Source organism: Triplophysa dalaica, chromosome 13, assembly GCF_015846415.1.
Source record: "Triplophysa dalaica isolate WHDGS20190420 chromosome 13, ASM1584641v1, whole genome shotgun sequence".
NCBI lineage: Eukaryota > Metazoa > Chordata > Actinopteri > Cypriniformes > Nemacheilidae > Triplophysa > Triplophysa dalaica.
This window is the reverse complement of record NC_079554.1, coordinates 22,416,261-22,439,326: the sequence shown is the minus strand read 5'-3', so window position 1 is coordinate 22,439,326 and position 23,066 is coordinate 22,416,261. Positions and strand designations below refer to the sequence as shown.

Below are 23,066 nucleotides of genomic sequence, written 5' to 3'. Positions count from 1 at the left end.
GACGTATCCTGTTAGCTGGGAACCGGCGAGATTCTGTCAAAACTCAGAAAAGAAAATGACAATAATAAATGAAGAAATTATAATATAAATAATGTGATTATTATTCACCCAAATATGGAAATTCTGTCATCATTTACTCACCGTTTTGTCATTTCAAACCTGTACGACTGTCTTCCGCTGAACATGAAAGAAGATATTTTGAAGAATGTTGTTCACTGAACTAGCTCATTCACTTTCTTTGGTTACTATAGACGTGAATGAGGGGCTGTGCTGTTCGAATACCAACGTTCAACATTCTTCCAAATATCTTCTTCCGTATTCTGTGGAAAAAAGAAAGTCATACAGGTTTGAAATGACAAAAAGGTAAGTACATGATTACAGAATTTTCATTTCTCTCTTGCTCATCCAGAATGACTTTATTACAGTTTATACACCAGTGAATCAAGTCACAATTGAACATCGATTCATTATACATCATCCACAACAAAACATCCTCGATAAACATTGTAACAGCGCAAAACAAAATCAAACTTAAACTAAGACAACTTTAGGTGTTAAATCCCATCATCGTCATTATTACTCTGCACTTTCTTTACTCTCCACGTGCACTCCGGCAGCAGCATGTGTATGCTGATCTGCACTCTGTTTCCTGCTGTATATTTACATCATCATCAAACACACAAACACACACACGCACACCAACACATACATACCAACGAACACACACACACACCAAAACACATATGTTGGGTTTCCATGTTTTATGGGGATATTCCATAGACACAATGTTTTTTATACCGTACAAACTGTATATCGTACTCCTTTTCCCTAAACCTAACAATCACACAAAACTTTCTGCTCTTTTATATTTTCAAAAAAGCTAATTCTGTAGGATTTATAAGCTTGTTTCTTCATGGGGACCAAAAAATGTCCCCACAAGGACAAGGATTTTGGATGTTGCCATCTTTGTGGACACATTTTGTCTCCACACCGTAGGGTTTACCCTAGCCACAAATACACACACATTCACTCACACAAGTACACACATGCATGCACACACGCCAACACACACACTCGCAGCCTCCAAACGGTCTATTTGTGAACATGAATTCCAGACACTTGGATAAATGACATCAGTGTTTTTTTATGTTAACATCACGTTAATCTGGATGAATAATTCATTCTCGAGGGTAGCTCACGCTGGCACCGTGTCTCTCAACTTCAGTGTTGGGTAAATGAATCTCGCAAAGACTGTCTGCTCATATATCATCCAAAAATCAATAGGAGAATAGATCAATTGTATTTTACATAAAGACAGATGAGGCCTTAGTTTACGTGTCCCATTGACATCATTTTCACATTTCCAACCAAATTGTAACAAATGCAGAAATCTGCAATGCAAATCATTAAATGATGGTCAGGACAATATTTATTATTCATGATTATTCAACCCGTGTCATTAAAAGGATGTCAATATTTTATTTGTCATAAAACAAGCATCCCATATAATCATTTCATCTTTAGGTTTTGGGTGAAATATGACCGGACGTTTCTTCTTGGAATAGTGACATATCGTTACTTGAACCACTTAAAGCGCTGTGTGTGTTTCTATTTCATTTGAATCTATAGCTCTGTAGCACAAACGTTGATCTATAAGCGCGTCTGAAGTAATTCACATACAGTATAGCGTCAGTCTATTTCAAAATCATGACTGTAATGAAATCTATTCACTGGCCTGAGTAAGAACACTTCGAGTGAGTATTCTCATTCTCATCACTTACTGTGACAGTATAGCGCTCTACTGTACATGACATCATTACTTTAAATCAGGAGTCAATATAGAAGATTAAACTCTGGGCCCGTGCTAAATTATCTGCCTATTCAAATACTCAAAGAAAACACAGCGCATGCTTTCTGGCCAACACAGACACGTTTAAGCTGTACATCTCACAGTAACCCGTCCTGAATATTTCAGCAGCAGAAAAGCAGTTTCACTATTATCTCTTTACACGGCACGCTGAATATATTAGATATGTTTTAAAGGAACCATGTAGTGAATCAAATGTCAAGTTTCGTCCTCAACAAACCCAGACATTGTCTATGGAAAGACCTGAAGGTTGTGTTAATGGGATTGGCCCTCGTGATTTTCCTTTCTGTTTTGCGTGTGTCAGATGTCAGCCTGTGGTGTGCGGGGCGTGTCACGGGCGTGTCGTCTGAGCTCGGGACAAACAGGTGCTCGGCAGGACGGATCGAGGCCGGGGATGACCAGGCACCTGTGCACATGCTCTTTTGAATGTTGAAACCACAACACACAAATGAAATTCATCCCAACAACACAGTGATGAAACAAATATGATCAGAGAAAGGCCGATGAGGGAAGAGATGAGGGGAACCGGACAAGCTCTGTTTACACACCAAGCTTTCTAACTCTACATGATCGAACAATCAGAGAGTAAAAAGAGCATCTGTGTCTCTTTGTAAGATGCACACGGAAGAACACAAACAACTACATCTCCAATGGGAGTGTGTGGGCTAACATTCATCCGGTAGTTTTGAATGATTTGCTAAAGGTTATATAGGTTGCTACGCTCCATGTGTCTTATCTATTTGCATTCAATTGCATCTGTACAAGGCTGACAAAACTTTGGAAGATATACTGTGTGTGTCAACATCAAGTCTGTGTCTGCCAGAAAAAAAGGATGAAAATATAAACTCTAACCCAAGTGAAATTACAATGACACATGGAAGGCTATTACGTCTAAAAAAAAGAAACAAGCCCTTTAAATGTATCCTCTCGCTATTTACTGATGCAACATGACAAACATCAATGCAGGAAAATAAAGTGTGCCTGTCAAACCACGTCTGAATTCACAGTGACACATGCTATCCCATGAGGCCACAGGATTTGGACACATTGGATGTAGTATGTTCAGAATGTCTGGCTATTTATTTAGACCGTCCCATCCCTTCAAACACACGCCCTCTTTCCAAACCCTTCAAAAACATGCCAGCCTACACTCACGAAATGATTGACAGGTTATATAAAAATGCAACAGCAGGTATGGTTTATCATGAGCCGAAATAGTCTCAGATGATCCCCCATGCGTCTGCGTGATGTCCAATGCTTTGTTTGATAAACACAAGGAGGTTTCCAATAAAAATGACACTTTACATTTCACACGGATGACTGACTCCCTGAACACCAACCATTAATTATTAAGACCTCGCAAGCGAGCGAGGACGATGCTGGATAACGTGCCGCAGGTGTGCGCATCTCCGTCCTCATGACATTCTGCTCGAGCTCTAGTCTAAAACCAAAGGTGCTGCGCGTCCTCGAATCAGCCCGCCGTGTGCGCGCCTCGGGGGAACGCGTTCGGTAGGTGCGTGTCCGTGATGCCCCTTTACGAAGGAATGACAGAAAATCAACAATGAAGCAGTCCGGGATTTACACGGCAGTGGTTTATGGGCGTGGGGGTGTCACACGCGCGCCGGGCGAACGCTAGAAACCACCATTTAGGGATTCACGCACAGACCGAATTGCACGGGTAAAAAATGCACAACGTCGTATGAAAGTGATGCGATTTAGCCAAAGGATGCCGCTGGTTATCGGGGTTTGACCGTCGTTACGCACGCAGTCTCACGCCCGGGCGCAGCGGATCCCAAATCACCGCAATTCATTTCACAGCCGAAAATGATGCTGGACGCGTTTGATTTACCTCTCAGCCATGGTGCCTCTCGTTTCCCGTGTTAAAACGCGGTGACAGTAATCCACAGCGCGTCTGTCATCATGATAGAGGCTCAGCCGCCGCGCCGACGCCGCCGCAGTCAAGGCGAATCTGGAGCACGCGCCGTCCACCCGCGTCTCCGTCACCACCGACAACCTGACGTCATCTTGCGCCTGCAGCGGGCGAGCGCAGGGAGGCTGGAGAGAGGAGGTTGCCATGGCAACTCGAGAACGCTCCAGCGATGACTGTCACCACACGCAGTCTTAAAGGTCCTTTATGGCAGTGTTTCTCAAACTTTTTTGTTGTAGGTTCCCCTTTGTGTGCTTTGCACCCCCTCCAAAATAAAGACTTAGTATAATATTGAACGTTGGATATAGGGAAACCATGCATATTCAGTTATAAAATGCTGAAACATCCATTCTTTTGGTTGGTGGTATTATTTGGTTGATACATTTTAATATTTCATAAAATGCCACAAACTCTGTGGCACCCCCGTGATCCATCTGGGGCCCCCCGTTTGAAAACCAGTGCTTTATGGAACCATACACACCAACAAAAAATATTTATAAAACCTTTATTTTCTTTCAAATCAAATTTTCATCTGTAAATTTGTCTTAAAACTTGAACCACATAAATGTTTTAATGTCATTACACTATATTACAACATTTATATTGTATTATATATATATTTGTTTTTTATTTTTATACTTCAACTCACTGTAGACAACATTTGTCATTCATTGAAAACGATTTATTTCCTCACACAAATACTTTAAGAAAATCAAAATAAATGTACATGTTTAATTTTATACCTTTTTCAAATCGTTCCGTCTTCTTAAATAATAAAATTGTAGAAAATGCGCCATTAAATAAACATGCCCTGTATCGCCTATTGAAAAGACAGCGCCATCTAGCGTTTAACATTAGAGACGAGCAAATGCAGATATTTTTATATTTTCGGAATTATACAAAACGAGCACCATACAATATCATTATTAGTATTAGTATATAACGCCGATATATTTGAGCCGTTTTTTAGTTGCACGGTGACAGCATTAGCCGGAACTGACGTGAAGCGGATGTAGTTTCCGCCGGAATCAGAGCTCGTCTGAACACGCTTAATGTAAACTAAAAATATTTCACGTGCAGTCGCCTGCAAACTACTTAACGTCATAAAACAGTTTTTACTACAATGACGAGGTTTTCTTTATACTGAAATCGCCATGAGAAGTTTGAACAGGTTGTTTGCTTATAAATGGAGGTTTGTGTTCTGCAGAGATGTGTCCTCATACGCACAAGGACAGAGTCCGGAGCCAAAAATAAGAGAATATTTCTACTACATCGATCACCAGGGGCAGGTAACGTTACACCACAGATGAGATTATAATGTTTCTATGTAAGTCATTATAAGTTCATTGTATTTTCTCTTGTTAAGCTGTTTCTTGATGATACGAAGGTGAAGAACTTTGTCACCTGCTTCAAAGGTATTTATCCGTTCATGACCGCACTCATTACAGGCACCTGAATAAAAACCTGGCCTGGCAACTCTTACAAAACATTAAAGTCAGAAGGCAAAAGTAATATGATTTGCCAGCCCAAATAGTATTGATAGTCCTATATGCCCGTCTCCTCTCTGTATGCTGTAAATGATGTTATGTGGCAGAAATGCTTCACAAACTTTAAGTGCAGATTGTTGTGTATTATGAAAACATTTTGCTTTGCATTACAATAACATGTGTACTTCAGCTGGGCCTCTCAGGCTGTGATTTATGTATTGCTTGCTTAAAGGGATACTTCACCCAAAAGAGAAAATTCTGTCATCATTTCCAAACCTGTAGAAATGTATTTGTTTTGCTGAACACACAGGAAGAAATTTGGAATAATCTCAGAACTCATCCACCATTTACTGCCATAGTTGGGAAAATAAATACGATGGGAGTCAATATGGGGTGAGATTTGACAATCTTCCAGATATCTTCCTGTGTGTTCAACAGAACATAAAAATGTAAACAGGTTTGGAACAATCTTTGGGGGCGAGTAAATGATGATATCATTTTCATTTGTGGGTTATGGTCTCAGACGATTAGACCACAGCATTCTCTGGTATTCATCCCCATTCAGATCATATGAATTGTGTAGCTTAACTAATTTAGATAAGTACATTTTTGCAGAATTACATCGTATGCAATGAAAATGGACAACATGATCAACTCTAAATGATTCACTTACTTTGCTTTTGTCGTTGATTCTATCTGTTCTTTGTTCATTAGACCAGCACTTCCTTGTTTTCTTCTTCAGCCGCCTGAAAGGCAACCAGAGTGGCCGCTACCAGCAGGACTTTCCATTCCTCTCCCTCTGCGGCCGTGAACGCAACTTCCTGCGCTGTGAAGATCAGCCCGTGGTCTTCACGCACCTGTTATCAGAGGGGGGGCTGGAGGAGCGTCTGTCCTACTGCGGGGGCGGGACTAAATTGACGGTTCCGTTCTGCCCAGAATCTCTCTTCATGCATCCGGTCAGCGGAAGAGTTTACCACCCTGGTCCCGAACGGGGAGGGGGGGTCGGGTTGGTTAGCTCTGCGTTAGCCATTGAGCTGAGCACCCACTTTGAGTATGCCCCGGGTCAGGAGTGCACAGGACAGCCCACTCATTTTCTGTGGGGAGGACATCGACACACCTTAACAAAAGAGTTGGCAAAACTGTCCAAAAAGATGTATGTGTGTGGTGAATTATAAAGAGAATTTCAATGTATACTTGTGTAAAAATAAAGATTGTAAATGTACTGCTTAAATGAATGTCTGTTCTATATATCAAGCTGACATAAATATATAGGTGTATATAGTGTGTTGAGTGAGCGGACTGATTTATTCATGTTTTGCAAATCTGTGAGGTAGCCAAGCTATGACAAAAAAGATTTCAATAATATAAATTTTGACAGGTCATCCTAGAGCAACGGTTGACTCAAGGTTATACAACTTTTTATAATTGAAGACAACAACAGTTGACCAGTTAATGGATTTCTGATAACATTATACCAAAAAAAATGTGTTCACTTATATTGAAGAAACATCACAACTCAAGTGTCAATGTCAGATAGAGAATGTGAAGCTAACGCCACTCCCTGTGTTGTAGCAGCGCCGCCATCTTGGGAGGATCATATTCCACTGCTGTCATTGTTATGATACATACCGTTACTTATTTTGTTTGACATATTGAGAAATCGAGAGTTAAAGAACCAGGTTCTGTTGCAGTTTTAAACACAGCAGACCGACCCACCATAGTTATATTTCCTTATCAAACAAGAACAACAAAACACTGCATTGAACCCACTAGCAGCAATCCTCCCAAGATGGCGCAACATTCAACACTGCGTGATGAAACTTCGCATTCGCTATACCAGTTACTAAGTTATTAGTTACTGTAATTTAGTACATTTTCCCTTGAAAAAAGTAAAGTAAGGAATTACTCTTATTTTTCTGTCATTTAATTACATCTACTTCTGATGTATTTAAATTTAATAGCCTACTTTGTGTAATATATGTGTGCAATAGTGACATCAAAATTTAAATCCTAACTTTTAAAATCCATTTGTGATACTTCGGTCAGTTAACAAAACTACTTTATGTAGTTTTATATTATTTATTTTAATGAATTAAAATAGACTTTTCATGTCCTCGAATCACTTATGATATAGGTGGTATTAAGTTTTGTGTACAGTAATTTAATTACACTATTGAATATGTAATTAGTAACAAGTTCATTACTTTTCTGCTCTATATATGAGCCCGTCAATTTAACCAATGATAAACTTAAAGCGTTTAAACAATATTACATAATTTACAAATAACTGGATTTTTTTGCATTCTCTGTGATTTCTGGAGTGAAATTTTACTGTAGAGGGAAAAATGCACCCAACAACGCCGTCAATCCCACAATCCACCTCGACGCTGCGCGGCTTCCGTATTGAAAACTTGCAGCGCGTTCACAAGGATTTACTTCTGTATTTCTTGTCACTCAAGTTTATGAACGAGAAAAATGAAATTTGTTTGTGTAACGTAGTGGAGGATTTGGAACTTGCGGAGAACCCCTAGTGTGTGTTATTATTATTTATTTTCTCTCGTATTGTGTTATTATTTTCATAATTGCAGTTTTTAAGAAGGTATATAATAATTTGTGACAGGCCACTTTTGTTTGTAAAATGTCGAATGTTCAGTCAATAAAAAAAAACTTGCATCGCGCGCACAATATATTAATCGACTGCGGTATTGAAGTGCGCATGCGCAGTGGATGTAGCCGCATCCCTTCTATTCAAAACCGATCAACGATCCCAGTATCAAAATTTTTAATAAAAAAAAAAACTTTAATAAAAAAGTGTGCACTTGACGTGACTTAAAGTGTATGGGAGAAGGTTTGAGTCGATTGCCTTCTAAAAAAAGTTTCAAATACAGTTACTTTCATAAACAATCAGATTTTTACAAAATCTATTTATGTTTGGGATTTTAATTCAGTACGTGTTCTGCTGGTTCCCATCTGCCTGAGAACATCCCACTAATAGAACCCAACACATTACCTGTAGAGTCCCACAGAGACCATTAAAACAAACAATTCCCATTATTGGTCTACCCATTAAAATGCATATTATGGTTCCTATTCGGGTTTTTATCAATGATGTTTCTGTTAGCTGTTTACACTCATGGTAGTAAGTGGGCGGAGTCTGAATACCAGCAGGAAACAGTTCAGGGTCACCTAGCTCACGTGCAGACTGATCCAGGAGAAGTTCACGGTGATAAAGTTAAACTCGCATGTGTCAGAAAACAAACCTGAGATCATGTCGACATGTGAGGACAGTGACGTGCGCGCGGATCTCAAACGCTCCGTCATGACCCGCGTGCCGCCGCTTCTCAACGATCTCTACCAGTTCAGTATGGCGTACGCGTACTGGAGAGCAGACAGACACCGGGAACCGGCCGTGTTCGAGCTCTTCTTCCGGGATAACCCGTTCGGTGGAGGATTCTCACTGTTCGCAGGTCTGAACGACTGTCTGGTGTTCCTCAAGAACTTTGCGTTCTCAGATCAGGGTGAGTATGGACCGCGTCTCAATCCTTAGTGAGCTGTCTAACTAGTCAACATGTCTGTCTATGTGTCATAAACATCCAGATTCGAGTGTAAATGTGTTTCAAAACGCAAATTGTGCCGCCTACCTAGGAAGGACTGTGTGATGAAAGTGTGCTGCCTACGTAGGCAACATCTTTCAGCCTGTGTTTAAGAACATAGCGTGCTTACGTGGAGAACATTTCTGAGCATCTGTCTGTGAACACAGCAGGCTCCCTACCCCGTCAACATCTCTGAGGATGTCTTTTTAAAACTAGCTCCCTACCAAGACAACATTTCTTTGTAGAGGATTTTGTGGCGTGAGACCCAGAGCCCAGTGAGCTGTCTAGATTTACTCAATTCTGTAGTGTGTCTCAACAGTCCGGTGTCTATAATGCTCTTCCTTTTGCAAACTTTCTAAACCCTACTTAGCTGTCTGCGTAGACAGCATTATGAGCTGGTTGTTAGTGCTCTTTCTAGTTATGCTTTCTAGGTGTTGAGCAACGGTTTGAGCCGTAGACGTAACAGCCTATAGTGAGAAACACAGGAATGTCAGATGAACACGTGTGTCTGTGACCTTTGACCTTGGTTTAAAGGCAAAGGATGTCAACCCTGCAGCGTATGAACCCAGCCGTGAGACACAAACCTGAAGCAGCCAATCATGGTCCAGCATTTCACTCGATCGTGAAAGGGTAAAGGGTTCGGACTCATAACATTGTACACTATAGAAAGTCACGTGACGTTCACATGGCTGTGATTACATGAACAACAGCTCTGTTGATGTATGTTACATGTTAAACTGTCTATCCATCACGTTTGTGTGTTTTGCAGATGTGGAGTATTTACGCTCCGTGCTTCCAGCAAACACGGATCCGGATTTCTTCTTGTATCTGAAGGAGCTGGACTGCTCATCTGTGTCGGTCTGTGCTGTACCCGAGGGCTCTGTTGTCTTTGCCAGAGTACGTGCACTATTAATCCATTGGCGTGAATGTTGTTGCATTACACAGGTTGTGTGTGATTTGTGTTGTTGTGTACTTCAGGTTCCTCTGTTAGAAGTGTCCGGGCCGCTGGCTGTGGTTCAGCTGCTGGAGACCAGTCTGTTGTGTCTGGTGAACTACGCCAGGTATCACGTGTCTTTCATTCTTTAACATCTGAATGTTTGTGTGGTTATCGTTGATGTATTCTCTCTCTCTCCTCTCAGTCTGGTGTGCAGTAACGCCGCTCGCTTCCGTTTAGCCGCAGGTCCCCAGCGTAGATTGATAGAGATGGGTCTCAGAAGAGCTCAGGGTCCTGATGGAGGCCTCACCGCCTCCCGTTACACGTTCGTCGGTGGTACGGGACGCAGAAGTGACATCTAATATCGTATCTGGAAGCATCATATCTAGTGCATTAAAACAGGAAGCTCATTATTTCTTTTCCAGGGTTTGATTTGACGAGTAACGCCCTCGCTGGTCGTCTCTACGGAATTCCAGTTGTAGGCACCATGGCGCACTCTTACGTCACTTCCTTCTCCTCTCTGGCAGAGGTGTGGCCAAAGGTGTGTTGTTGGGTCACTTCCTGTTATTTTTAGATGGGACTGTTATATTTACATATTTTTCTGTTGAGGGCGAGGTGAACGTGTATACAATTGTGACCATAAAACGTCAAACAGACCTCGGTATCTAAATAAGTGGGCGTGGTTGACTCAAATGCATCGCATATATATTGGAATACATGTTGTTATTCTTCTCTTTTGATTGTGTGGTGAAATATGTCATGTTGTCGTGGGATTTTTCAACAGCTGGTAGGTTTCTTGATTTGTTCTGGCAGACTCTGACTCCTGTGGGCGGCGGTGGCGGTATTGACTTCATCAGTCTGGTGAAGGGACGGCTGAGCTCCGTGTGTCAGTTATTGGGGTCGAAAGCGGACCTCATACGAGAGGGCGAACTGGCGGCGTTCATGTCGTTCGCCATCGCTTACCCTCACAACTTTCTGCCTGTGATTGACAGCTACAGCGTCAGCTGGTAAGACACATGCTCACCGGTGTCTCTCATTCAACTTAATGGACGTCCCCATGTCATAGACCCTTTAAAATCATGTGTCTTTATGATCATGAACATTTTTCATAACGCTCAAATATATTTTCAACATGTTCACGTTGTATATCAAATGAAAGCTCTTATTCTACAGAATATAGATCTCCATTTATTAATATTTTACCACAGATCCAATGCAAGTCGAAATAATTATGATGTATGAGATTAATATTTGTAAACAAACAATACATCCATCAAATATCCAAGCTAATTACTGCATCCAACCATTACACTTACCCACAAATGCTACATAATCATCGTTAGGTTGTTTTCTACAAAATAAGTCCATTCTTACCTCTTTTCGTTGTTTTAAAAGTTAAATATCCACTTCCAATGTCTCCAATCAACATGCTGCGTCAACAACGTGACATAAAAGCTTGGGTAGTTAAAAATTCAGTAAAATATCTGAACCTCTGTCTATCCACATGAGATACATATTTAACAGAAGCTTAGACTCTGACCTCTATGTAGACCCCTCGTTTCTCCAAATAGGCGAATCAGCGGCTGAGATATGGGGAGGCGGACCAAAACACCACACGTGAACTCAACACCAAGTTTTGCTTGTAAGATGCTCTTTCAGCTGTGTTACTTGGGATTGTGTGAGGTTTACTGTGAAATGACACCAAAATATTTCATTTTTTTCACCACTGTATGTGGTCATGGTGTCTGTCTAAAATTGGGTATGCCAAATTCAGGCGGAAATAACAAAAAAAGCACGCTTGGGTTGCTTTAGAAGAATACTTGAATACCACATGATAGAGAAAAAAAAACATTTTCCTCTATTTGTTGAAACCTGTTTGAATCAAGAACAATTGTCTGCAGGTTCATGGGATCCTCAGGCTCAGAGTAATACACTTTCAAAAACAGACTAAAAATTATGTATATAAGCGCCTTTATTTTTGTGTCTTTTTCATAAGACTTTCATCGCTTTCAGCAGTGTTTTAAGAAATTTGGAGGCGTTTCTTAGAATATGAAACCATTTTTTTTTATTTATGCCACTGTATGTGGATATGGTTTGCATTTAAATTTGGGTATGGCAAATTCAGGCGGAAATCCAAAAATGGCCTAGAGTTTAGCAGCAGTCTTCAGTTATGTTTGACCCAAGAAAAGATTTGGATTTAGATGCTTTCCTTAAAAAAAAAGAAGACACATGTGGGTTCCCAATGAAATTGGAATAAAAAAATAAAAAAACTATGACTTCTGGAGGAAATTATTATTATTATTTTTTTAGTTCAGCGTAATTCTGAGTGATAAAATGTAAATATTTTTCAAATCGAGTAGTCTTGAAAAACAAATCAATTGAGAAATTCATAGATAAAAACTGGAACTAGGGCTACGTGATACTGAAAAAATACAACATGCTATCGCAACATGATAATGCTTTAAACTTTTGAAAAACGTTAATAAAATGTATTTAATAGCTGAAAATTTTATAACAACACACATTTCACGTTCTTTCTGAAAAAATAAAGCATGGACAGTTATGTTTTAGGGCTGCAATACACAAAACAAACCCCCAAATTCCTTTTTAAATCTTTTATCTGATCTGAAAGTTCGACTTTTTGAAGTATTAAAATAATTCAGCTTTTCTAACAGTTTCCGTTTGCACATTTCAGTATTGATCGTTTCGGGACAGCAGTTAACATCTTGTCTGTGTTTGGCTAGTGTCTAATAATACATAACTATATTTTGTGTAATTCACGTAAATATTACATTTTATTATTATTTAATTGTTTAACAATTGTGTGAAATAAACAATTTGTTGAATTATTTGTATGTTAATTTTATTAAGTAAACAACTGTTGAATGGGTCTTGTACTTCTCACGCATTTAAGTAAACATTGGTTGACATTGGTATCGCAGTCTAAATTCAATATTTTGGAGAAATGTTTAGCCAAATAACTGTTCTTCTCGGTTTCTTTTGCTTGTTATCTGAAATAATCTACAGTCACTCTGTGTTTGTGAATGTGAACGGGAAGTTAAGGGCAGTCCACGAATGCACATGCGCAGTAACGTTTGTTCATGTTGTCACTTTGAAACCGTCTATATTTTGGAAACTCTGGAGTTGTTGTCTTTAACAGATGAACTGGTGTTTTATGTGTGTGTAGATGATTGTGTTGTGTGTGTTTTGCAGTAGTGGTTTGGTGTGTTTCTGTGCCGTGGCTTTGGCTCTGTGTGAGCTGAAGTATCAGCCGTTGGGTGTCAGATTGGACAGCGGTGACCTCTGCAGACAGTCACTGGAAGTGCGACGAGTCTTCAAAGAATGTAGCAAACAGTGAGAGCTTCTTTACTTCATAAGTGCTTTATAAGCGATGACACTTACCCGATCTGTGCCACAGACATGAATGAGGTCATGTGTCTCAACAGTTCTAACCTGACAGAAAGATCTCAGATTTAAAGAGAAGGAAAGACCCATTGATATCATAAAGACTTGTAATCACATTATACTAACGCACTAACCACCACAATGCCCTGCTAGCCATGAATTTTGTGCCAAAAACTTTGGTTAAAGTCCTAGTGAAATAAAAAAATGAAAATTCTTATTTTTCATGAAATATTGCAGCGTTTATAGTAAATAGCTTATCAATGTGGTTCATTTTCTTTTTAAAATTCATGTACCCTCATAATCTTTAGTTAAAATCTGCACTTCCGTCTTGAAATGACCATCCATCTCAAATGATGTATGTTAGACGGTTTGGGCGGAGCATGCGTTAACCCCTCCCCTTCAAATGTCAGTCTGCTGCTAGTTTAATTTCAAAATGCAACAGCCGTTTTTATACATCCAATCAATTCGCAGTAAAAAACGCAAGGCACGCCCACTAAACTTGGAAATTTATAGAATACTGAAGTAGAAAAGATCGCAAATTCCAGTTCACGGGGACTTTAAAATCTTCTGTTTGCTTTCTTTTATCCGCCTGTAGATTCTCGGTACCTCAGTTTGAATCTCTCATCATTGTCGGCACAAACAGCATTTCTGAAAAGAGTCTCGCTGAACTCAACAAAAAAGTAAGAGCCCATCACGTGATGACTAATGGGGTCAATCGCATTAAAGGACGACATGATCTCTCTCTCTCTTTCTCTCTGTCAGGATAATGAAATTGATGTTATCGGCGTGGGAACTCATCTTGTCACTTGTACGCGTCAGCCGTCTCTAGGGTGTGTATATAAGGTAAATCTTACCTTATGGTTAACAAGACCTCAACACACACAACTTATTACACTTTCCTGTTTTTCCTGCACTACTTAAATATTAAATAGAAGTATTTTGTTATTAAATGACTCTCTCATTAAAGTTGATAGAGGTCCGAGGTCGGCCCAGAATGAAGTTAAGTGAAGACCCAGAGAAGAGCACGCTGCCCGGCCGAAAATCTGTCTACAGACTTCTGGACACAGATGGTTAGTGTCTTTAAAGCAGCCCATTCATTTGATTATTTATAATAATCCGTGATCTGTCATTCCTCTCTGACTCATGTCGTGTGCGAATCGAACGGTTTTGATAACTGATGCCATTCTGGAAATATATTAATCACGTATTTTCATGATCTGATTCATTTAATTAAAAAGCACTGAATCGATTTAAAAGGCTTATTTAATGGTTGGGTCATTGTGAGTGCATGTTTAAGTTGTTGACTGTGGTTGTAATGGATGTTTATTCTGCAGGTCATCCTCAGATGGATCTGATCTGTCTGTCTGAAGAGCCCGTGCCGACCACAGGCGTCTCATTGAACTATATTCCTCTAGTGTCTGAGACATCACTTCAGTCCATCACGCCTGCTCAAGTAACCAGCTTACGTTTGGATGTCTTCACCTGTGGTCAGGTAAACCCAGCCAACATTTGCGTTTCTATAACAGAAAAATTGTCCAAAGATTTGTCGTAGTCCAGCGAACCGTTTTCTTACTAATAATGAAAGTCAGTTTTCTCAAGAACATTTTAATACAAAATGTATGTGTAGGGTTAATTCATGTAAATTAATTCATCCTAAAATGAAAATGTATTTATATAGTTTTATACACATGCAATTATAGCAGTTTAGGAACGTCCCCAACAGACTGAGAGCTTTTTTTGTGTTTGTTCATGAGGATCTTTATTTGTGATTTTATGCACAGATCATGTATCCTATAAGCAGCGCGTCAGAGAGTCGTGAGCAAGCTCAGATTTCTCTTCAAATGCTGCTCCCCCGTCACAAAAAACTACAAGAACCGCACAATTACACTGTGAGTTTCTCTAAAAACGTATGGTGACCTAGACATGTTTTAGCAAGAATGACACGTGTGATAAATTGCTTGACTTAATGTGTTTCTTACGGTTCTTTTCTTGAAGGTGGGTGTGTCAGAGCGGCTGAACTCTCTAGTCTCTGATATCAGAAGAGGAAACAGTAAAGACAACAAATTTCTGTTGTCAAACTGAAGCGATGGAATGCAGTCAGCATCTGACTTTCTCAAAAACTGTGAAATCCAACAAATCCCACAAATGATCTAATTAAAAGTGAGATTTATGCTCATCTGGCACTTCTCTGTGTCTTCTAACACTAATAATAGAAATCTGTGAAGAGGCGTATGGTATCAATGCACCTCTGCGAATTAACAAAAAATTGCAATTCATTAATAAATATTTTAATAAAAAAATCGCATTGATTCATTAATAAATATTTTAATAATTAAAAGTTGCATTGATTCATTAATAAATATTTTAATAAATACTTTATGCATCAAAGTTTTTATTTAAAAAAAGTGGACTTCTTCATTTAAATTTTTGCTGGAAAAATAATTTGACTTAAGAATAAAAATCTGGTGGTGCTGATCATCAGAACATGTCCCCAGGTTTTTTTCATGTATTCATTTATAATTAAGTTTTATCGTACGCGACTTACAAATAAAGTAAGTTAACATGTTGTCTTAAAAGACAAGGTTTTATTTTTGCTAAATTCACTATTCTAGAGTTAACTTTAAACTCAACTCAAAAGTTAAATGCAGTATATTAATGTGATATTGGCCTCGGTTGTAATTTAAAATATTTGAGAAACACAAATATAACTTACATTTTTTGAGATTTACTCCTTTTTGTTAGTAAATACTAAGGTATACGGAGGTATCATTACTACTATTTTGTTCATGTGGTGACTTACTGAATGTTGTGCATTTTAGATTAGAGTTAGATTAAACAGTAATATGTTATGTACATAACCTGCTTTACGATTATTATATTTAAAATATGAATAAACGTTGATCTCTTCGGACATAAATGATGCTTTTATTATCGTACCGCAGTCGACTCGCAGATGCCTTGTTGTTACCAGGGGCAACGTAATTTTCCGCTCCAAATCACGCCTAGACCCACAGCTGTCCTCTCATTGGACCTTTCTTCCGTCAGTCCGATCTATTTATCGACGTGTGATTCGCCAGCGCCCTTGTCAATCAGCAATGGCGCAATTCTATTGGCTGAAACCACCAGGCTCGAGGTAAAATAGACACATCTACGCGCTGAGGCAACAAGTGGATTTAGGGATTTCGTGTTAATGTGTAAGTTTTAAGATCACGTTATGTATATAAATTAAATGTTTACAAACGTAGGAAGAGTTCATGTCGCGTCAGAAGTAAATGAAGTGAGTGAAGTGAGGCAGTTAAAGTGGAGTTTGTTATCTAACGGCTGTGTTTGAGGGGATTTACGGTTAAATGCTTGGGTAATGTGCGCGCGACCCTCTGCGTTGTTGTGAGTGCACGCGCGTCTTCATTACAGGTGTAAAGAGAGAAAGTTGTGCAGGTGAACTGATGATGTCTGATTCTGGATCAGATGAAGATGTTTATGGTCTCACAGCTGAGGAGGGGGGATCAACAGAATCCGTACGCAAGGTAACTTTACAGGCGTTTTAGGGTTCACACTGTATGTAAGTTACATTTACTATCTAAACGATTTGTTTTTTAAATATATAATATCGCATATAATATATAATATAATATCATAACCTAAGAGAGTAGCATAATGTTTCCATTGCATTACAGTTCTGTGGGTACTATGTAAATAAACACAACAGTATATGATTCATTACAATGGTATGTAACGTTAAAAGCATCTGATATTATTTCTCTTTCATTATTATCACCAAGAGTTAATAGGAGATGAAACTAATATACAGTTTGTATAGTTCTTTCTAAGTGTATAAGTGTGTTTAATCATTTAAGTCCCCCCTTAAAGGGACAGTTCACTCAAATTCTGGGTAACAAGTCAAGTCAACCTAAGTTGCTTTTTACAATTTTCATTGTTACAAAGCAGTTGTACATGAAACATATAGACTATAAGCAAAACATTTATGATAAAAGAGAGAGAAAAATCAGTTCAAATGTTAAACAGACTATAAATTCCTATGTAATATTAATTAAGTAAAACTTGAAAATATAGAAATAAATACTTAACACCTTACAATAAAGTGCTATTTACAATACAATTAGTTAATGCATCCTCAAACAATCTAACAATGAATTATACTAACACAGCATTTATTAATGTTACTTCATGTTACATTCAGCATTTAATAATAAAGTTATAATACATTATTAAAATGTTAACGTTGTCAATGCACCATGAACTAACATAAATGACTGAATAGACATGAACAAGGATTAATAAATGCTGAAAATCTAAATAGTTCATTATCTAATGTCAACTAATGCATTTACTATGTTAACTAATAGCACACCGTTGTAAAGTGTTACCGAATTCTGTCATCATCTACTCATCCTCGTGTCATATAAAATCTGTATCTGAGTTTCTTTCTTCTGTAGAACACAAAAGAAGATATTTTAAAGTATCACATACAGGTTTCCAACCCCACGAGGAAGAATAAATGATGACAGAATTTATATTTTTGGATAAACTATCCATACAGAAAAGCCTTGAATGTGATCAGTAGAGTAATGTCACTAAGGCTTTTCACAAGCGTGTACTTGCAGATAAACAAAACAGAACCCAAATGGTTGAAATGTAATGCTGAGATGAGTTGGTTATCATATCGAACAGATGCAGATTGTGACGTGTTCGTGTGTGTTTAAGGGATGTGACCCTCTGGTTTCAACCCAGCGCAGCAAACTGCAGCAGCGGAGAGCTAAACTCAACCAGCAGATCAACCGTGAGCTCCTTATGCGCACCGGAGCAGAAAATCTCTACAGGTACATCAGTGTGCGTACAGGTGCACGTTCTCTACAAAACACACCGCGTGCAGATGTCCCAGCGTGAGCCAGAACTAACAGGAAGTGACCCGTGACACGCCTCTCTGCTCGCCCTGCGTGTGTTTTGATGAGCGTGTATTTCGGCAGGAGTGTATTTGAAGAGTTCAGTTCCAAAACAAGAACTCTGTTTTTTTAAAATAGCTTTTCATGATGTTATCATGTTTTAATTGTGTTAGTTAGCTGTATTTTTTGAGTTATTGTGGCTTGAATCAAAAGAAACCAACTGCAGTTTGAATGATATTAACTGGAATGCACAATAAAAAAAGGTTGTTTATAAACTTTGTTTTGGAACCAAACTGTTCATTTAGTGATGTCTGCTGTTGTGTTCTTCCAGAGCAAGCAGCAATCAGAAGGTATTGGAGACTGTGGCGTTAGAGTTGAGCTTTGTCAACTCAAACCTTCAACTTCTCAAAGAGGAACTGGAGGAACTGAACAGCACCATGAACGTTTATCAGACTGAGAGGTTAGAAACATCTTTGTGGATTTGATCACAATTTGGTCGGTCGGCTAGATTGAAGCTGTAGAAGCAGACGAATCTTCATTCTGTTACAGTGAGACAGTTAATGTTCCCATGATTCCACTGGGGTTGAAGGAGACTAAAGAGATTGATCTGACAGTCCCGCTTCAGGTGAGATACAGTGTCTCCTCCTACATCACAGAATTCACGTCACTCCTGTGAATATTCCACACATGTTTGATTTCTCATCAGGATTTCATCAGCGAACATTATGGTGAGGATTCCTCTCTATACCTGAACCAAATCCATGAGTTCATGGAGCTTAGACAGGTGAGAGTCACAGCCGACACGACGCTTTTGAGTCTGATTCTTGTACGTAATCCCCTGACGTGTTCTCGTAGGCCATGCGAACTCCCACTCGGAATGATTCGGGCCAGGAGCTGCTGATGGAATATTACAATCAGCTCTATTTCCTGGACCAGCGCTTCTACTCGCCTCACAGAACTCTGGGAATTCATTTCCACTGGTGACGCGCGCTTTACATCACATCAGATACGTCAGAGCGTGTTTGTTTGTGTCCAGACGGATTATAGATGATGTGTTCCGCAGGTATGATTCACTGACTGGGGTGCCGTCGGTTCAGAGAGCGCTGGCGTTCGAGAAAGGAAGCGTTTTGTTCAACATCGGAGCGCTTCATACTCAGATTGGAGCCAGACAGGATCGCTCGACGATGACTGGCGTTCAGAACGCCATCGATGCTTTTCAGAGAGCCGCAGGTACTGACCTGATTTCCAGCTGCTGGTGTTTTATGACTCTTTATTGATGTTGTTTGTAATGTGATGATGTTTTTGTGTGTGTACAGGTGCGTTTCTCTTCTTGCAGGAGAATTTCTCTCACGCACCCAGTCTGGATATGAGCAGCTCGGCTCTGAGCATGCTGGTCCGGCTCATGGTGGCTCAGGTAACCTGTCTTTGCAGATTTTAATTTAAATAAAGAGTGCTTCTAAACCACATGTGTTAACATGTAATATGAGGGGATTTGTATTTAGGGTTATGTGTGATGTGTGTTATTGGGTTTGTCGTTGGCAGGTTCAGGAGTGTGTGTGTGAGAAAGTCATACTGAACGCACATGACAACCATCTGAATGTGTTACTGCAAGCGGCACAGGAGGCAGCAAGGGTACAAACACAGACGCACACACACTAACACACGCGCACTAACACACACACACACACATAAAAAGAGGCACACCCACTTTCATACACACACACAAACAGAGATGCACACACACACTAACGCACACACCTTAACATTCAAACAGACACACAGACACACAAACGCAATGGTTTTCATACTTGTTGGATATTTACTTTACCCACCTCTATCTCAAACCTGCTGGTGTGTGTGTGTGTTTAGGTATCAGACGTATATTCTCTGGTTCTTCAGGCCATGTCAGTACCATTGCTGAAAGATTATGTTCCTTTCTCCTGGATCTCAATGGTTCAGGTGAAAACGCATCATTTCCGAGCACTCGCTCATTATTACACGGCTGTGGCCCTGTGTGACTGCTCAGGTGAGCTTCTCAACATTCTATGTAATGCAAACAGCTATTCAATTAATAAAATATAAATTCAGGTCAAGCATTCAAGAATACTAGACAAGTGTGAATATCCATAAAAAATGACTTATTGAAATGTACTGCTGTTTCATCAGAAAATGGGCTCATTGTCATTGAACCGGCTTACATGACCGAATGTTTGTCCTTTCAGGTATGAGATATGATGATGACGATGATGATGAAGGTCGAGAGATTAAAGCTCTCATACAGATTCACACCAGACGCCCAGACAAACTCAACCTTCAGGATCCAGAGGACAAACGCAGACTTGGTTAGTTAGTGTTTTTAATATAGAGGGTATACATTGACGTCACTTTCACACGTGAACAACACGAAAACATACCAAGATACGCCCCCTCACACCCAAAATGGCTAGTTACAGAAGAAGAAACAAAAATAACTGACTAAAACACGCAATTATTTGCTGAAATTAAAACAGTTGGACTCGACAGTGATCCTCACGACTAATGTAGGATCCAGGTGTCGGTTTCCTAATGTTTATTTGTTTCTGATTTCATCGCTGGGGGGAAAACACAAAGCAAAGCCTTAAGTAAACATTTTCTACTCGACCAAAACTTAATAATCTTACCAGATTTACATTGCTTTTCTTGTTTACGGTGTTGAGGATATGTTTCTCTTTAAGTTTGAATGAAATACATCTGCTTAGAATGTTAAAAGAAACACATTTACACAACATATAAATGTCTAGAAAGTTGGTAATGCTATTATGCTATCGTTAAAAAAAAAAACGTACCTGAGCTGAGTCTGATATGAAATGGCTAGCAAACATCCATGCTTCAGTATTCCATTTGTTTCCACAAATTGCAGCAATTAATTTGCTTCTTTTCAGTCCTTCGGCAGTCTTTAAAAAAAATATGAGGTGTGCAGTGACGACACATGCATACCTCCTCTTAAACTTTAGTTATAGTGCGTGTTAGTGGTCTTAATAATGTGTTGTTATTGTTCAGGTAAAGCTCATCTCCGTAAAGCCATCATGCGGCACGAGGAAGCCCTGCGTCTTCACGGCGTGTGTAAGATGCTTCGTAAGATGGACATCCTGCAGGAGGTTCTGTCACGAGCTCACGCGCGCTCCCTGGAGAAATACTCCGATATCGATCAGGAAGACGACTTTTGTGAGGTCGCCGAGGCTCCAGAGATTCAGTGTGAGCTTTTCATCTTAACATCCACACACAGATTCCCCGTATGACGTGTGATGTAGTTGCTCGATGTACTGTTTTGTTTATTTCAAGACAAAACGTTTAGATCTGCTTTTTTTTCCAAATGGTGTGCAACCCAAATAATGTGAGAATTTTCTGTTTTCATGACTCAGACTCTGTTTATCTCCTCCAGCTCACACACAACAGAAGCCTGATATTAAAGCTCCTGATTTCAGTGCGGTCAGAGTGACTGATATTTTCCATCGACTGGTAACACACACAAACAAACACTCTCTCAGAGGCTGATGGTGACGCTACACAACCCTCAGACGTTCATCTCTGTTGTACAGGGTCCACTGACTGTGTTTTCTGCTCGGAGCCGATGGCACAGGAATCACGTTTGCTTAGTTCGAGGAGAGGCGGGACTAGGACTTACACTTCGAGGTGATGCGCCGGTTCTGGTTGCCGGGGTGTTGCTAGGGGGATGTGCTGCGGTACGTTTGCATCGTTGCATGTTGTGTCACACAGTGAGTTATCGAGTGTGATTCTGTTCATAGGGATATTGTGTGTTTCAGGAGGCGGGGCTCCGTGAGGGCGATTACATCATAGCCGTTAATGGTGTCGACTGCAGGTGGGCGGAGCATGCAGAGGTCGTTCACGCCCTGAAGAGCTGCACAGAGAGAGGAGTAGAGCTCGACGTCATCACGCTACAAACACACGAGGTACATAAACGCAGACAAACACAGAGCAGCGCTGACTGTACGGTTCATTTCCTGGATTCATCCGCAGCTTATCGTAATCTTTCACCATTGGTTAGCATTCACTTTCATTTTTTGGTACAGATGGAGAGAAGGACGATTCTTTCACCCACCAGTGATAAACAGACTCAGCCATGCGGTTCAAGGAAGCAGGGCCGGGATTGTGAGCGTTCTTCGTGGAACTGGAGCTGGAGGAGCGGTGGAGTCACTAAAAGATTCGGAAGCAATTTCAGTTTTTCCTTTGGAAACTTCCATGAAGGTGAATCCATGTACTAAGGAGAAGATAAGCACTATTTTATCTTCTGAAAACTGACTACACAAATCAATCCAACAGAGCACACATGATTTCATGCTTATATGCGGTTAGATTTAAAGAGCTGAACAAAAATCACGTGGCACAAAACTAGATTAAATTAAGAGAAGTAAAGCAGCACACTGAGGAGGTGTTTCTCAGAGGGGATGAGCGATGTTCTTACATGTGTAGCTGAATGATGTTTTATGGATAAAAAGTATGAAAGCGAGTGTCATCTGCACTGAAATGATGGTAGAGGTTTATTCACAACTATCTTCACTCTTTCTTAAATGAGCATCATTGCATCTTTAAAATAAAGGATGCTATTTTTATTTGATGAAAACACATTTTGATAAGTTTCTACATAGTCTGTGGGGCCACTGTAAATATATCATAATGCCCTTGCACACCAAATGTTTTAGAACTCACATGCTTAGTCTGTCTCGGGTTTGTCTGTTTAATGCTGCTGTCAACATCACAAAAGGACAATAATAATCACACAACACATGAATGAGACACAGCAAGACCTTCAAGAAATGAAAAGAAAATGTTTGACTCGAACCAATTTTGGTTTATATTGTTAAGAGTTAGGAGGTTTCTGTATTATGTATTTTTGCACAGAAAAAATAGTTTGTTGTTGTTTTGTGTGTTAAGACAGAGTCATTCTTGTTTTC

The 23,066-nt window shown here is 39.7% G+C and overlaps 4 protein-coding genes across 4 annotated transcripts in view; 3 read left to right on the top strand and 1 right to left on the bottom strand.

The window, feature by feature from the left end:
• The window catches only part of arhgap39 (Rho GTPase activating protein 39), a 36,057-nt gene extending 32,094 nt beyond the window's left edge, over positions 1-3,963 (bottom strand). Inside the window, exon 1 of the mRNA XM_056764133.1 lies at positions 3,717-3,963. Within this exon, the coding sequence (XP_056620111.1) occupies positions 3,717-3,943 (227 nt within the window). The 5' untranslated portion in view covers positions 3,944-3,963. The remainder of the gene's footprint in view (positions 1-3,716) is intronic.
• An 858-nt stretch (positions 3,964-4,821) lies between these two features.
• c13h8orf82 (chromosome 13 C8orf82 homolog) lies at positions 4,822-6,503 on the top strand. The gene is made up of 3 exons (XM_056764135.1): positions 4,822-5,083; positions 5,161-5,209; positions 5,996-6,503. Exons 1-3 carry the CDS (start codon positions 4,949-4,951, stop codon positions 6,454-6,456), a joined length of 645 nt encoding a protein of 214 aa, XP_056620113.1. The 5' UTR covers positions 4,822-4,948; the 3' UTR covers positions 6,457-6,503.
• A 1,897-nt stretch (positions 6,504-8,400) lies between these two features.
• On the top strand, positions 8,401-15,588 carry naprt (nicotinate phosphoribosyltransferase). The gene is made up of 13 exons (XM_056764134.1): positions 8,401-8,799; positions 9,644-9,771; positions 9,853-9,935; positions 10,014-10,144; positions 10,234-10,349; positions 10,622-10,815; positions 13,022-13,162; positions 13,809-13,893; positions 13,976-14,056; positions 14,181-14,283; positions 14,548-14,705; positions 14,995-15,102; positions 15,209-15,588. The coding sequence occupies exons 1-13, from the start codon at positions 8,550-8,552 to the stop codon at positions 15,293-15,295; spliced, it is 1,665 nt and encodes a 554-aa protein (XP_056620112.1). The 5' UTR covers positions 8,401-8,549; the 3' UTR covers positions 15,296-15,588.
• Positions 15,589-16,346: 758 nt separating this feature from the next.
• rhpn1 (rhophilin, Rho GTPase binding protein 1) lies at positions 16,347-23,066 on the top strand. The gene is made up of 17 exons (XM_056765421.1): positions 16,347-16,407; positions 16,625-16,737; positions 17,936-18,051; positions 18,446-18,574; positions 18,664-18,739; positions 18,821-18,898; positions 18,970-19,094; positions 19,178-19,344; positions 19,431-19,528; positions 19,657-19,746; positions 19,984-20,140; positions 20,337-20,456; positions 21,154-21,348; positions 21,536-21,612; positions 21,693-21,836; positions 21,918-22,064; positions 22,185-23,066. The coding sequence occupies exons 1-17, from the start codon at positions 16,404-16,406 to the stop codon at positions 22,374-22,376; spliced, it is 2,028 nt and encodes a 675-aa protein (XP_056621399.1). The 5' UTR covers positions 16,347-16,403; the 3' UTR covers positions 22,377-23,066.